The sequence below is a fragment of the Oncorhynchus keta genome, chromosome 13 (assembly GCF_023373465.1).
Source record: "Oncorhynchus keta strain PuntledgeMale-10-30-2019 chromosome 13, Oket_V2, whole genome shotgun sequence".
Lineage (NCBI taxonomy): Eukaryota > Metazoa > Chordata > Actinopteri > Salmoniformes > Salmonidae > Oncorhynchus > Oncorhynchus keta.
The window spans coordinates 13,319,205-13,335,146 of record NC_068433.1 but is presented as its reverse complement, the minus strand read 5'-3'; the positions used below and the strand labels follow the sequence as shown (position 1 = coordinate 13,335,146).

The 15,942-nt window shown below is 42.0% G+C and overlaps 1 protein-coding gene across 3 annotated transcripts in view; it reads right to left on the bottom strand.

Annotated features, from left to right (window-relative positions):
* Positions 1-294: 294 nt before the first annotated feature.
* LOC118391892 (mitogen-activated protein kinase kinase kinase kinase 2) overlaps positions 295-15,942 on the bottom strand; it is a 28,019-nt gene continuing 12,371 nt past the window's right edge. For 2 of the 3 annotated variants that reach the window (XM_052459389.1, XM_052459391.1), the window contains exons 4-32: positions 15,676-15,740; positions 15,542-15,597; positions 14,537-14,584; positions 14,361-14,403; positions 13,923-13,995; positions 13,398-13,529; positions 12,531-12,593; positions 12,271-12,352; positions 10,783-10,893; positions 10,352-10,421; positions 9,754-9,812; positions 9,549-9,601; positions 9,223-9,261; positions 8,413-8,446; positions 8,103-8,265; positions 4,941-5,116; positions 4,362-4,403; positions 4,007-4,091; positions 3,848-3,927; positions 3,535-3,595; positions 3,159-3,291; positions 2,840-2,901; positions 2,651-2,754; positions 2,073-2,256; positions 1,840-1,932; positions 1,653-1,739; positions 1,430-1,500; positions 1,261-1,316; positions 295-1,146 (exon numbers count right to left, since the gene is read on the bottom strand). In XM_052459389.1, the coding sequence (XP_052315349.1) occupies positions 1,059-1,146; positions 1,261-1,316; positions 1,430-1,500; positions 1,653-1,739; positions 1,840-1,932; positions 2,073-2,256; positions 2,651-2,754; positions 2,840-2,901; positions 3,159-3,291; positions 3,535-3,595; positions 3,848-3,927; positions 4,007-4,091; positions 4,362-4,403; positions 4,941-5,116; positions 8,103-8,265; positions 8,413-8,446; positions 9,223-9,261; positions 9,549-9,601; positions 9,754-9,812; positions 10,352-10,421; positions 10,783-10,893; positions 12,271-12,352; positions 12,531-12,593; positions 13,398-13,529; positions 13,923-13,995; positions 14,361-14,403; positions 14,537-14,584; positions 15,542-15,597; positions 15,676-15,740 (2,413 nt within the window). In that variant the 3' untranslated portion in view covers positions 295-1,058. The remainder of the gene's footprint in view (positions 1,147-1,260; positions 1,317-1,429; positions 1,501-1,652; positions 1,740-1,839; positions 1,933-2,072; positions 2,257-2,650; positions 2,755-2,839; positions 2,902-3,158; positions 3,292-3,534; positions 3,596-3,847; positions 3,928-4,006; positions 4,092-4,361; positions 4,404-4,940; positions 5,117-8,102; positions 8,266-8,412; positions 8,447-9,222; positions 9,262-9,548; positions 9,602-9,753; positions 9,813-10,351; positions 10,422-10,782; positions 10,894-12,270; positions 12,353-12,530; positions 12,594-13,397; positions 13,530-13,922; positions 13,996-14,360; positions 14,404-14,536; positions 14,585-15,541; positions 15,598-15,675; positions 15,741-15,942) is intronic. The other variant, XM_052459390.1, reaches the window with a different exon arrangement.

Sequence of the window (15,942 nt, the reverse complement as noted above, 5' to 3'; positions counted from 1 at the left end):
TATGTTCCAGGGGGCTAGGGTCAGTCTGTTATATCTGATATAAATCACCTGTCTTATCTGGTGTCCTCTGTGAATTTAGCTATGCTCCCTCTAATTCTCTCTCCCTCCCTCCACTCAAATTCTTATTTACAATGACGGCCAAACCCTAACGACCCTCCTTCTCTCTCTCTCTCGTCTTTGAAAAAATATATTGTTTGGCGAAAGTTAAAACTAAATATACATAAAATCTCTTAAATCCATATTCACACATCATATATCATATGATTTTGCTAAAATAAAATTCAAAAAGCAACATGCATGCTCCTTCAAGTGTATTTCATGGATGATGAGTGTTACATTGGGCCTCATACTGCACAACCAAACCAAACCAAACCAAAATCATTAAACACAACATAGTATCACTACCAGTCTTTGAGCATTTTGTGGCAAACAAACACATGTTGCAAGCCCTTTTTAGTGCAGGAATAGTCTTCATCTGGGTCTGGGAAACAGGCCTTTAAATTGATCTCAGTAAAGTATTTCAAAGCACTTTTACAATGTAGTGGCCCTCTGATTCTATGGCACATATTTTCTAAACTATTTATGTTGACATCTTGGAGTGGCGCCACCTATGCCATGACGTTACATAGTAATACTACAGTTAGTGGACAGAGCAGGGTGGTGTTCACAATGTTGTTTAAGGAGACAGATCAGACTTCAGTTAACAGTCAAACCAGTAAAAATAGACAATGGGGTTATGCAAGGTTAAAAGTAGTTTGTGTCATTCAAGGGGTTAGAGGTCACGACAGGGGGCTCTCTCTGACAAGTCTTTTTTTACAAGTCCTTCCATGAACATACACCAGCTCAGTTATCTCCCTGCGGTTTAGTGTCTGTCTGTTCCCCATATGCAGGTAGAGGGGGTTAGTTCAGTTTAAGACAAGTCTACAGTGAGGGGGCTTGTTCGCTCGTGAGTTTATTAGGTGGCAGAAAAGCACTTCCCATCTCAAGACACACTCTTCTTCTCTTCTTACTTTAATCCCAATTTCTATTATTTTCTTTCAGTCCTTTTCTCTCTTCTCTCAGTAGCTGCTTTCATGGCCTGTCAGGATATAGAGGTTGGTCATGGCTGACGGGTCCTCTGTGGGGGTACTCTGAAGGACGATATCCCTACGGAAACGACAAAAGATCGAATGTGATTGATTTTCTCAGATAACCTTTGACCCCTAATGCGAACACACATAATGTGGTATTCAAGGTAACAGACCAGCGTTTGGAGCATACCTGTTCGTCCCCAAGACCTGGAATACTCTGCTTTCGTCTGTGATTTCCTGTGTGACCTACAAAGATGAACGTAAATGTATTTCACTGTTTCGGCGAGATAATATACTTCCAATGCAGATCAAGCCTTTTATTTTATTTTTATGAGTGCATTACAATGAAACATAATCACCTCATTTGTGTGAAGACTCCTCCCTTGAAGACCATGCTTCCAGAAAGCCAGAACACTGTCCTGTAAACAAACTAGCCACACAACAGTAAAGTCACAAACAAAATCTTCCACGCACGTAGTGTGTGGCTGTAACTACAGTACCTCACCCCTGCCTGTACCTATGATGTGGTGATGAATTGAGAACATTCTATGAGGTATTATTGAGATTAAATGAAGTTAGTACTTAGTGTTTCAATGGGGAAGTCAAAGACAAGTTCAGAAGCCAGCTCCTTGGAGGGAAGACCTTGTAGGTTGACAATCTTCACAGTCTCTGTAAAGTGACATTAAAGATACCGTTAGTAGTGGACATTAAAAGGAAGGTGGTGCTAATGATATTCTAGGTAGGATGTAATATATTCCAATAGACTCACTCTCCAGTAAAATGAGAACCGTGTCTCTGTCCAGCTGTGTTGCCTGCATGGCTCCCGGTCCGGCTCCGGTCCGGGTCCGGTCCGGCGTACTCTCTGTACACACACGCACACACACACATGCACATATACAAAGACAGAGAGAAAGAAAGAGAGAGAGAGTGAATTAAGGTTATACAATTTCTCTACACAATGTCATACGGTTCAAATCCTAATATCTGACATCTCTGTGCTACCTGGTGAAGAATTTGGTGTGCCGTTCAACTCTATGATGTCGAACTTCAGCTGCTGGTTGGATGGTGGTTTCCCTCCCTCTGCAGCACAGTCCCCAACCCCTACACATAGCTGTGGGAACTCATCCTTCACTAACACCAGTAGCTCAAAGATAGGGAGCGAATCCGGTAGACGTATGTCTATATGCTGAGAGGGAAAAAGTGTAGAAAGAATTTTACAAGTCTTACAATCACGGTTCATATACATGCACCACAAAAGTATGTGGACACCTGCTCGTCGAACATCTCATTCCAAAATCATGGGCATTAATATAGAGTCGGTCCTCCCCTTTGCTGCTATAACAGCCTCCACTCTTCTTGGAAGGATTTCCACTAGATGCTGGAACATTGCTTCAGGAACTTGCTTCTATTCAGCCACAAGACCATTAGTGATGTCAGGCACTGATGTTGGGCGATTAGGCCTGGCTCGCAGTTGGAGTTTCAATTCATCTCAAAGGTGTTCAATAGGGGTTGAGGGTCAGGGCTCTGTGCAGGCCAGTCAAGTGTATGTTGTATGGAATAATTGTTATGTCGATACAAACCTTGAGCTGCAAGAACCTCTGCAGAGGCTCATACCACAAGAGTAGAATTAGACCAGATGGAACAGCCCCACACAGGAACGTGCTGTCTGTGTGTGGGTTTCTTGCTAGGAGAGAGGAGAAAAAGCCATTTCAATTGAAGCAGCTTTCTGTGTTGTGATTGAACATAATGCAGTGCCAAATTTCACTTACCCACGCTGCATCTTCGACAGCCTTTAGTGTCTGGTATCTTCACAGTTACAGCATATTTCCTGCTGATTTACATTTCATATATTTTTTACTTTAAATTAGGACAGGCACATACTGTATATTGAAGACAAATTGAACCCGAACACATTGATGCACACGCACACACACACGCGACCGCACGCACACACACACACACACACACACACACACACACACACACACACACACACACACACACACACACACACACACACACACACACACACACACACACACACACACACACACACACACACACACACACACACACACACACACACACCCCCTCTGCCTGGGGTTGATCCTCTCAGTGAGGCGGTTGGTACTGAGGGACAGGTGACTCTGTTTCTGCTGCTTGTGGCCCCTCTGTTCAAACAGAGCCGTCAGACTGTGGGAGTACAGCTGGGAAGACTTCCCTGGGGATGGGGTTGGAGAGGGGAGGAATGGTAAGAATCCGTGTTCAAATTTAGCAGTGCTTGATTGAGCTTGCCTGGTGCAATGCAACCAATGGAAAAGTCTCAAAAGTGCAAACCCCGCCCACCTGGAACTCAAGCAAACACTGAAATACTATTTGCAACCAGGTCTGGTTCATTACTGGAGTTGATGGAGTAGGATCCTATGAACAACATGATAGGTGTGTAATTGAGGTAGAGCTCTACCTGATACAGACATCAGGACATTGTTCATGACAAACAGCCAGGTACATCTTTGTGGGAGCAACTGTGGGGGGAAGAGAGAGGTATTTGTTTGAAGTTTTATTAGTCGTATGTACAGGATACGCATGGTATACACTGTCTAACGAAATGCCTACTCGCAGGTTCCTTCTCGACAATACAACAACAATAAGATAAGAATATGAACATAAAGTAAATGGCTCAGTAGAATAGTATTAGTAGTATGCTCTGGAATTTTAACGCAGACTACCCACATTAATTCATACTTCCCCACATTCATCAATATCTAAACTGTTACCTTCTCCAGGGTGTCCTCATGGAGCTCGTTGAGGTTGAGGGTGTAGACACCCTCTTCTGCCCCCAGAATAAGATACTGATCTGAGGAAGAGACAAGATCATGTCACGGCCATCTGTAATGACCTTGTCTTAACCTCTTTAACCCGTTCTGGACCCCTACCTCTCGTTTTAGGGAGAATCCAGGTCACAGCACAGTGGATCGTCAGAGGGCAACCATTGAAGACTTTAGAGAAACAGGCACCCATCTACGAAACAAAACGATACACGTTGTACTATCATGGTGCCTATTTCTACATTGCTGTACAATAAGCATGGTTGGACTATTAGAATGGGTTTAATGTTCATCTTAGCAAACCGTTGTTGCAGTGAGCATTCCGTCAAGCGTTTTTGAGACCAATAGCCATTAGCTACATAGCCTGTTCATAAAGCATGTGGAAATATTGTTAGTTATTGATGCAACAGCCTCTCTGTGCTGTCTTAGGGCACATGCTGTTTGACTAGACCCCTGCACTTACATGAACTTGAGGAGTAGGAGGGAGTCCATGGCAATCAGCTCTCTAGAAATGAAACAGGGTTAAACACAACAACAAAGAAGGAAAACGGTGTCGTTCAAATGAGGATGTTGTTTAAATTCATGTCACAAAGCAGCGCCCTAGGATCTGGGCGTCTCTGAATTCTGTCTTCCTACATGAAATGTTACAAAAAAGATGGTTTATTAAAGGGGATATGGAAGAATGTATTATTAGGTTAACAAACCACACACTTTTTTTTGTCAGTACCAGGGTTGATGTCAATTCCATTTCATTTCAGTCAGTTTAGGAAGTGAATTCAAATTCCAATCAAAAAATGAATGGCACATTATTACTATTATGCTGGAATTTCACTTATTCCTTGGAAGTGTCTGACTTCACATTGAATTGAACCCCTGAGTACTGGCTATGTACTGGTTAAGGCTACCGTCTACTGGTAGCCTCAAATCCATACAATGTATTGAAGCCAACTGCCACTGCCATTCAGCAACTACAGTACGGATATGAAGCTATGTACAGATACTGTATGTAGTGAGGCAACATTGCCCTGTGTTTTAAACTCACAGAGTTCGTCTTCCTCCTCAGTGTGCTCCACTCTGGAGAGAGAGAGGTTTCTCTGCATGATGAGGTCACCCCTTCTGTCTTCTTCTTCTCTGCCTGTACGGCGCCCCCCTCAGAAACACTGGGGTCACTACACCACTGTCTGCTGATGTCCTGAGTTGCAGAACACCTGGCCAAGACTGGAGAACCACACAAGAGGACGAAGGAGGGGGAAAAACATGTTGAAACGGGCTGTTGATCTTAGCATAGATGGAATTAGATTAAAACACAACGAAGATACACTATCATTCAAAAGTTTGGGGTCACGTAGAAATGTCCTTTTTGAAAGAAAAGCATGTTTTTTTGTCCATTAAAATAACATAAAATTGATCAGGAATACAGTGTAGAGATTGTTAATGTTGTAAATGACTATTGTAGCTGGAAATGGCAGATTTTTAATGGAATATCTACATTGGCGTACAGAGGCCCATTATCAGCAACCATCACTCCTGTGTTCCAATGGCAAGTTGTGTTAGCTAATCCAAGTTTATCATTTTAAAAGGCTAATTGATCATTAGAAAACCCTTTTGCAATTATGTTAGCACCGCTGAAAACTGTTGTTCTGATTAAAGAAGCAATAAAACTGGCCTTCTTTAGACTAGTTGAGTATCTGGAGCATCAGCATTTGTGGGTTCGATTACAGGCTCAAAATGGTCAGAAATAAAGAACTTTCTTCTGAAACTCGTCAGTCTATTATTGAGAGGTGACTCCGAGATGCTGGCCTTCTAGGCAGAGTTGCAAAAAAAGAGCCATATCTCAGACTGGCCAATAAACTGTCCGTTTCCAGCTACAATCATCATTTACAACATTAACAATGTCTACTCTGTATTTCTGATCAATTTGATGTCATTTTAATGGACATAAAATGTGCTTTTCTTTCAAAAACAAGGACATTTCTAAGTGACCCCAAACTTTTGAATGATAGTGTATATAATTTAACATATCGAGAGCTTGGGACCACAAGGTTCTATCTGCAATGATTCTTAGATAATTGGCTTAAAAGTTCCAAACCCTCATTGGTTGGAATGGTGTCAGCAATTTTTATCTAGTATTCTTTCGAACTTAACAACATGAATTGGGGTATTTAGAGTACTATTTAGGTAGAGAACAAAAATGCAGATAGAACCGTTTAGTCCCAAGCTCTCAATATTATGACTGCATTATAATTATAATAATTTGGTGGGTGCTTATATTTGTCCTGTTATACACTGTGTCATGGAAATGTGTTTTTTTGCATATCTCAACCCTCACTGAGGCACCCGCAGGGAGTGGGGTCATGGCCAGGGTCACTAGTGGTTAGAGCATTGGGCCAGTAACCGAAAAGTTGCTGGATCGATTCCCTGAGCTGACAAGGTAAAAATCAGTCGTTCTGCCCCTGAACAAGGCAGTTAACCCATTGTTCCCCGGGCACCGAAGACGTGGATGTCGATTATGGCAAAAGCCCCGCACCTCTCTGATTCAGAGGGGTTGGGTTAAATGCGGAAGACACATTTAAGTTGAAGGCATTCACTTGTCCAACTGACTAGGTATCCCCTTTTCCCATTGCACAGCTCCCCTGGAGCAATTAGGGTTAAGTGCCTTGCTCAAGGGCACAGCTCCAGTATTCGAATCAGCAGCCTTTCAGTTACGGAACAGTAATTATGTTGTCAAAACAAATACTGACATCAACAGACTTCAGTAAGTATTCACAACCATTAACATTTTCCGCATTTTGTTGTGTTACAAAGCGGGATTAAAATGGATCTAACCATAATTTTCTCGTCAATGATCTACACAAAATACACTGTAACGTTAAAGTGTAACAAAAATGTGATATATATTTTTTTATGAATGGAGAACAAACCCTAATACAGTATATCTTGATTAGATAAGTATTGAAACAATTTAAGTAAAAACTGTAACTAGGCCAATCAGGAACAATGTCATCTTGGTAAGCAACTCCAGTGTATATTTGGCCTTGTGTTTTAGGTATTTGTCCTGCTGAAAGGTGAATTTGTCTCCCAGTGTCTGTTGAATCTCCAAGTTATCCTCCAGGGTTTTACCTGTGCATAGCTCTATTCCGTTTCTTTTTATCACAAAAAAATGTAATCCTTCCCGATGACCAGCATACCCCTAACATGATGCAGCCACCACCATACTTAAAATTATGAAGAGTGGTACTCAGTGATGTGTTGTGTTGGATTTGCCCCAAACATTCGCTAAAGTTAATTTCTTTGCCACATTTTTTGCAGTATTATTTTAGTGCCTTATTGCAAACAGGATGCATGTTTTATTCTGTACAGGCTTCCTTTTCACTCTGTCATTTATGTTCGTATTGTGGAGTAACTACAATGTTGTTGATCTATCCTCAGTTATCTCCTATCACAGCCATTAAACTCTGTAACTTTTAAAATCACCATTGGCCTCAAGGTGAAATCCCAGAGCAGTTTCCTTACTCTCCAAGTTAGAAAAGGTGCCTGTATCTTTGTAGTGACTGGGTGCTTTGATACACTATCCAAAGTGTAATTAATAACTTCACCATGTTCAAAGGGATATTCAATGCCTGCTTTTTTTTTACCCATCTACCAATAGGTGCTCTTCTTTCGAACCATTGGAAAACCTCCCTAGTCTTTGTGGTTGAACATGTGCTTAAAATTCACTGCTCGACGAAGGGGCCTTACAGATAATTGTAGGTGTGGGGTACAGGGATGAGGTAGTCATTTTAAAAATCATGTTAACCACTATTATTGTATACAGAGTGAGTCCATGAAACGTATGTGACTTGTTAAGCACATCTTTACACCTGAACTTATTTAGGCTTGCCATAACAAAAGTGTTGAATATTTATTGACTCAATACATTTCAGCTTCAATTTTTTTATTAATTTGTAAACATTTCTAAAATCATTATTCCACTTTGACATTATGGGGTGTTATGGGGTGTTGTGTGTAGATCAGTGACACACAATCTCAGTTGAATACATTTTAAATTCAGGCTGTAACACAACAAAATGTGGAAAAAGACAAGGGGTGTGACTACTTTCTGAAGGCACTGTATATTAATCTCAGCACCCAGAACCAAATCAGTTGTCATGACAGATTGAAATATGGCCTGTAAACATTGACTCTGTGTGTGGATGTTCCGTACCTGACGTGAAGTTTTTGGGTGTGTGGGTGGAGTCGGGCCCCAGGCTGGAGCTGGGGCCAAGGGTGAGGTCCTTGTCCTCCAGGGTGGGACAGAATGAGCTGATGGCAGGCAGGGAGGCTGTGGAAGGGCTGAATAACCCACTCTTCCTCCCACCATTACCCGCCTACACAACCAGAAACATTAGACAAACCACTGTCACATAATACAATAGGAAATAGCTGAAATGTATAAAGGATTCTCTTCATATCTTGTGTTACACTTGATTGTTTCAGAAGATCTGTTTTTTTGGTGTTCTGTTATTGCTACTTACACCAGCAGATGGCACTCTCTTAATGGTTAAGCTCCTGGAAAAATAAATAGTCAATGGTAATGTTAGTGTTACACATATAACTTCTCAGAATGTCTCCCCTATGTGGAAGCTAGGTATAAATTGCAACAGCACATGACTGAATTCCAATGCATTTTCCCCCTCCCCCTCATTCCATTTGAGACTTGCGCTTGAGCCTTTTACTTTGGGTTCACCAGCTTCAAACAGCTGGGAAAGAAAACACCTGTGGCAGAGCGATACATTGGCAGCTTGACACGATTTCCACTAGATAACACAGCCACAAAGTAATAACAGCTTTCCCAATTTGACAACAGGACAATATCACTACAAATCGCAACACTGTCGGGTAGGTAATACTGTGAAACACAATCATTCCACTACTACTGCAGATATATTATGGACATTTTCTGAAATTAATTGTAAAAAGTCTTATGTGTAGCACCATTAATGCTCATGCACTCTCTACTAAATCAAAGGTAAATCAGATTTCCTTTCTTTGTGGGATGCTTGCTTTCACAGTCTATAAACTGACATGGGGTCAATTATGTTGGCTCTTATTAGGACAAGATTTGGAGCAGGGCAGGGTCAATTAATTGTGAATATGCATACCCCAACAACAATAATCAGTGATCAAATATTATTTAGTTCTTTATCAGATAATGTCAAGTATTCAAAAGGTAATAATTTCAATGTGATTAAAACAAACTTCCACAGCTTCCTTGATAAGAGACATTGTCGCCGGGTAGAATACTGCTGAATAGTGTTTTTACAATGGGTGGTCTGCTGGCCTACCTCAGCTGCAGAGCTTCCTCCACACATTCCAACAGGCTCCTGAAACAGGAAGACAAGATGTTAATCTCTCTCTGGAGCCACTAGTTCTGAGAACATGATGTGACAGAGAACCACCTATTCTGTGACAATGGGAGGGTTGGAGCTAGTGTCTTCTGTTATGGATTTAGGTTTTTTAAAAATTATTGTTCTCCTGTAAATTTGCTCTAGTGGGGACGTCAGGTCCATGGCCATACACACAGACAGTAGATGATTTGAAATAATGCTCATAATAATGTTTGCTTGACGTACTGCTACCAATAGTAAACTGTGGAAGAGGAGCATCTTACGGTGACTCAGTGTCCTCTTCTGAGACGTCCCAATCGTCTCCGGACGAGCTTTGCTGAAAAATTACGAAGAATCATCAACAACATACACACCCATAATATCCCTATTAATAGAAGTCATACATCCCCCACTGCCCCAAATAGCCATTCTATGTTGACTTGACCTGAAACTCCAACATGGCAAACACAAGAAAGAAATGTGACTCACCATATCAGGATAAGGCTCTGTCACTTTCCTCAACGGAGGCCCAATCTTCACCTGGTCAACTAAGGGATACACAACTAAGTTGATCATGAGGAAAATGTACACTTCAATCCAATATATGTATTTAATAACTGCTGAGCCAAAACATGTTTTATAATATGGCATGATCATTTTATGTGATGAATTTACTATCAGTGCCAGAGGATAAAATCCAGGTGGATCTGCTTTCCCACTGTCCTCTTATCATCCCCTGTTGCCTATTCAGATCGATTGGTAAACTACTCTCATACTGAACCCATATCACTGTGTTACAGTAATACCAAGTCATCGGCTTCAGGTAACTTTACCTTTCACCCCAGAAGACCCATTGTGATGCCCAAACAAGAAGAGTTACAACCCCCCTCTCCACTAGCACCATGTATTTGTTTTTGTGTTGACATGCTTGTCTAAAAATAAGCTGTCCTGTCCCTGGCAGCTGCAGCGTGGGCGCATTGTCCACCATCACCACACCCTGTGTATGCAGTCACCTCACTGATAGGAGACACAGCAATAGTTCCTCAATCACCCAGTGTACAAATTGTGTATTGATTTGAAGACTCACACTGCTCTTCAGACAGGGTCCTCAGGAGTTTCCCTGCAGACTGGATCTTATCAGGAGCAGCTTCTCCATTCTATAGACAAACACATACACACACACGGATGTGTTATACATTCACAGAATAAATCACACTAGGACCAAGCAATGTTTCCGAGAGAGCTAGGTGATTGCCATGTGTTACAAAGCAAGTGTGTGTGTGTGATTTGTATGTTTGTGTGTGTGTCACGCCCTGACCTTAGAGAGCCTTTTTATTTCTCTATTTGGTTAGGTCAGGGTGTGATTTGGTTGGGCATTCTAGTTTGTCTATTTCTTTGTTGGCCGGGTATGGTTCCCAATCAGAGGCAGCTGTCTATCGTTGTCTCTGATTGGGGATCATACATAGGCAGCCCTTTTTCCCACCTTCTGTCTGTCTGTCCTTGGTCACCTATCCTCACCTCCCGATCGTTGTCGTCCATGCTGTGTGTGGAGTGGAGGTCAGGGTTATTGGCCATGTCCAGCAGCTCAATAATCAGGTTACGGGTCAGCAACTGGGTCACAAACGGGTGCTGGGGAGACGACAAGAGATACAGCTAATGACCTATAGCTTTTATGTGGCACGACATCAATACATCACTTCATCATTAGTTTCCTTGATCTCTCTCAGCAGCTGTATCCGTGTTATGGGCCCCTATAGAAATAAACACAGGATCCTAGGATGGCTATGCTTTTAGCACCTCAGACAGAGGCTTTAGATCAAATCCAATTTTATTTGTCACACGCGCCGAATACAAGGTGTAGACCTTACTATGAAATGCTTACTTACCAGCCCTTACTTAACCAACATTGCAGTTCAAGAAATAGTGTTAAGAAAATATTTACTAAATAAAATAAAATAAAAAATAAAATAAAAAGTAACACAATAAATAACAAGACAGAGTCTACTGTATATACAAGGGGTACCGTAAGAGTCAATGTGCGGGGATACAGGTTAGTCAAGGTAATTTGTACATGTAGGTAGGGGTAAAGTGACTATGCATAGATAATAAACAGCAAGTAGCAGCATTGTAAAATCAAATGTTAATAGTCTGGGTGGCCATTTTATTAATTGTTCAGCAGTCTTATGGCTTGGGGGTAGAAGCTGTTAAGGAGCCTTTTGAACCTAGACTTGGTGTCACGCCTGCTCCCGCTCTCCCTCTCTGGCGCTCGAGGGTGCCAGGCTACCCTTCATTCATTTTTACAAGGCACCCCGATCTCCACCCCCAGTATCTCTGTCTTTTCTACACGCGAATGATAGGGATTTGGACCTGGTCTAGGAGAACCTTTGCGTCAGACTCATTAAAGAAAAAATCTTTGTCCAGTTCAAGGTGAATAATCGCTGTTCTGATATCCAGAAGCTCTTTTCGGTCATAAGAGACGGTATCAGCAACATTATGTACAAAATAAGTTACAAACAATGGGAAAAAACACACAAAGTAGCAGAGTTGGTTAGGAGCCCATAAAATGACAGCCATCCCCTCCAGCGCCACATTTTACCAGAGGTAAAACAATGTGGAGTACTGATCGTCTTTCAGGGGCTGTTCCTTATTATAATCCGGAAGGTTCGAGTCCTGAATGCTGATTGGCTGAAAGCTGTGGTATACCACAAGTATGACCAACAATGTATTTTTACTGTAGTAATTATATTGGTAACCAGTTTACAATAGCAATAAGGCAATATACCACAGCTAAGGAATGTTCATATGCACGACACAACGCGGAGTGCCTGGACACAGCCCTTTAGCTGTGGTGTATTGGCCATATATCCCAAACCCCCGAGGTGCCTTATAAATCTTTTGTCATACCCGTGGTATACGGTCTGATATACTAGCCAATCAGCATTCAGGGCTCGAACCACCCAGTTTATAATGATTAATTCATAATGAGCAGAGTGCACAGTAGTGTACCTGCAGTAAAGTTTCGGCCGACGGCCTCTTCCTAGGGTTCTTGATGAGGGACATCTTCACAAAGCTCTGGAACCCTGCAGACCTTCAGGGAGGGTGACAGAGATGAGACAGCAGAAACACATACCCATCCTGGAGAATATGGATGCTGCATTCAAAGAACAGTCTAGTGTCAGGAGGATGCTTTTAGAGTACAGGTATGTCACAGGTGCTGCATTCTGAGTTATTATTATGGGAATACGGTGTGATCATATTCATCTCACCACTTGGTCTTGTCCTTGAGCCTGGGAGGCTGGAAGCTGCTTTTTGACATCAACATCAAGGCTCTGGAATACAGTTTTAATAGTTTGAAATGTCAACACGGTAGAAAACCTAGCCTGGTTGTAGAGATCTGTTTATTATGTGCTTAAGCCAACTCCTTTGTCATTCGTTGACATGTTTTGCATAACAACGAGCACTACAGAGGGGGGTTGTCTGTAGCACAAATACATGTGCTACCAAAGTGTGGGCGATAGTTTTGAGTCACACACCAAACTATTATACCATATTGAGGTATGTGGATAACCCACAAAAATGCAACATAACACAAATATCTATCTTCATCTGTCTCTCTTTTATCCAACTTTTCAATGCAATTATGGTGGATCTAAAGGAATGAAGGAAAAGGGGATAGAATGGAAACTACTTATAGTTGAGGTTAAGGCTAGAGTCCAGAGGGGACTGGTATGGAGCCAAGTCTGTGTCCCTGTCTCTTCCTGGATATCTGGATCTGTTTCTGCCTGTCTGTGCCTCTGTCTCTGTTTGTGTTTGTGTCTGTGCCTCTGTCTCTGTTTGTGTCTGTGCCTCTGTCTCTGTTTGTGTCTGTGCCTCTGTCTCTGTTTGTGTCTGTGCCTCTGTCTCTGTTTGTGTCTGTGTCTGTGCCTTTGTTTCTGTCTGTGCCTCTGTCTCTGTTTGTGTCTGTGCCTCTGTCTCTGTTTGTGTCTGTGTCTGTGCCTTTGTTTCTGTCTGTGCCTCTGTCTCTGTTTGTGTCTGTGCCTCTGTCTCTGTTTGTGTCTGTGTCTGTGCCTTTGTTTCTGTCTGTGCCTCTGTCTCTGTTTGTGTCTGTGTTTCCGTCTGTGCCTGTGTCTCACCTCATAGGGTGGAGGTCAAACATTGGAGGCTGGAGCTCTGCCAGCTCGATGGCCGTGATGCCTACCGCCCAGATGTCACACAGATGGTTGTACCCACCCTTCTTCTCCACTGCTGCCACCTCCGGTGCCATCCTGGCACGGGTACATAAATACCAGTCAGATTAAATGAATATTATAATGGTTAGAATGCATTGTAAGACTTGTCATGTAAATAAAATATTATAATTTCATAATGATCCTGAAAGTTGTTCTGTTAGAAGACACATGTACGACTATGACCAAACCAATCAGTGTCTACGTAAAGCACAGACCAATCAGTATCTACGTAAAGCAGACCAATCGGTGTCTATGTAAAGCAGACCAATCAGTGTCAACATAAAGCAGACCAATCGGGGTCTGCATAAACAACCGACCATTCAGTGTCTGCATGAAGAAACTAATTGATACGGTGAAAGTAAGGATGAAGTATATGTTTCAATGAGAGTCATAACGTTGAAGGTCGTGGTTTGAGTTCAGTTATCTTACCAATAGGGAGTTCCTATAAAAGACTTCCTCTTGGCTACAGAAGCACTGATCTCTGCAGCAACTCCAAAATCGGCTGCAGGAAAACAAAGACAGAGAGTCAGACAGTCTAGTCGCCGAGGGAGACTGAATCTAGAATCCAATATGTATTACGTGTGGCATGTTTTTAGCACGCTAGTTAACCTCATAGTTATTGCAGACAGTGTGTGTGTGTGTGTGTGTGTGTGTGTGTGTGTGTGTGTGTGTGTGTGTGTGTGTGTGTGTGTGTGTGTGTGTGTGTGTGTGTGTGTGTGTGTGTGTGTGTGTGTGTGTGTGTGTGTGTGTGTGTGTGTGTGTGTGTGTGTGTGTGTGTGTGTGTATGCGTGTATGCGTGCGTGTATGCGTGCGTGTGTGCGTGCGTGTGTGTGATGGATGGATGGTATAGAATAGATGTTCACTGACCCAATTTGATGTCTCCTCGTTCTGTGATGAGGATATTTGCTCCCTATGGACAGATGGACACACACACACACACACAAGTGCACATACACACAAACACACAGACAAGCTCACAAAGATATAAACACAGAAGATTCACAGATTGACAACAATAACATACAGCTATGTCAAAATGATACCTTTATGTCCCTATGCATTTTACTTGTCTCATGCAGGTGGTACAAGCCCTGTCGAAAAACAAAAACACAGAATCAGTTTGACAAATCTCTCAACCTCATCATTAGTTCACCCCACAAGCAGAGATCGGCAAAAATGATCAAATACAATTCCAAAATATCCTAAAGACCAATGTATCAAAATAGTATTGTATTGTATTGTATAAGTATTGTGTAAGTATTGTATTGAATTAGAATACATAGAAACAGACCCTATATCATTTTATTTCAGGTGTGTTGAAAATTATTTAGAAAATACAAAATACTCTCTAAAGTATCTTGTTACAAAATACATTGGATTGTAGTTCAGGCCACTGAAATACAAATGACAAAATACTCAAAAGTATTGAAATACTCATTTCAAATACAAGTAACAGATATTCTGCCCATGTCTGCCTACAAGCCTATTGGAGCCAGTCACAACACAACAGTGAGCAACAAACAGGGCCGTCTCCAGGCATAAGCAACATAAGCAGTCGCTTAGGGCCCCCAGCCCATTAGCCCCCCCTCCCCTCCAAAACAAGTCCATATATTTTGGAGGGAACTCAGTCTGGGTCACAACTTACTGTTGAGAGTTAGAATAGTAGAATACACAAGGTGTACATTTGAAATGTGGTTTTCCATCAGAAGTTTTTCTCTTGTTTTGTCAGTCAATGACAGTCACTCGATTAGCCATGTCAGCTTACAATTTTATATTGGTAAGTTAGTCTAACCAGTTATCTAAATGTGTAGTAATCATGGCCGAATGCCGACCTGGCAATCTCCCCAAAAGGCTAGAGCCGGCCCTGGCGACAAACACAAACTGCTGACATGAATAAGGGAGGTAATGTTATGTTGCTGTGCTGTGTGTGGTGCCACGAAACTTGATGCTCCGCTTTCCTGTGGTGAGAAAGACATGCGATTATATTGTGACTGTATCCCCCCCAGTTAGGAAAGTGAGAGAGCTCATATGTTATATGACTGACTAACCTGGAGGGTTTCTCTGCAGATGTAGGCTATCTGCTTCTCCTTGAACGGCCCAGTCACTGTGGAAAGACCGGTAGAGACCTGAGATTAATGGCACATACAAGGGAGGGTGGAAAAATAGTTTTAGCTGTGCGTACCGTGGTAAATGTCTTGTAACGACCCCCCTCCACAGTACTCCATGCAAATCCATAATTTAGTGTTCCTGCAAAAATGATAGATACATTTTTATTATCAGTCTTTTGTCAATGCCTTCTGTTTCGTTGGCTTTCCAGACTAAAAAAGGGTATTTACATCTGAATATTTGGACAGTTTTCTGAGAACTTGGCTGTAGAGAAGTTTTACTATCCAAACATATCACATTATTATCTGCCCTTGAAATGTTACAGAGGTAACAACACTCAGAC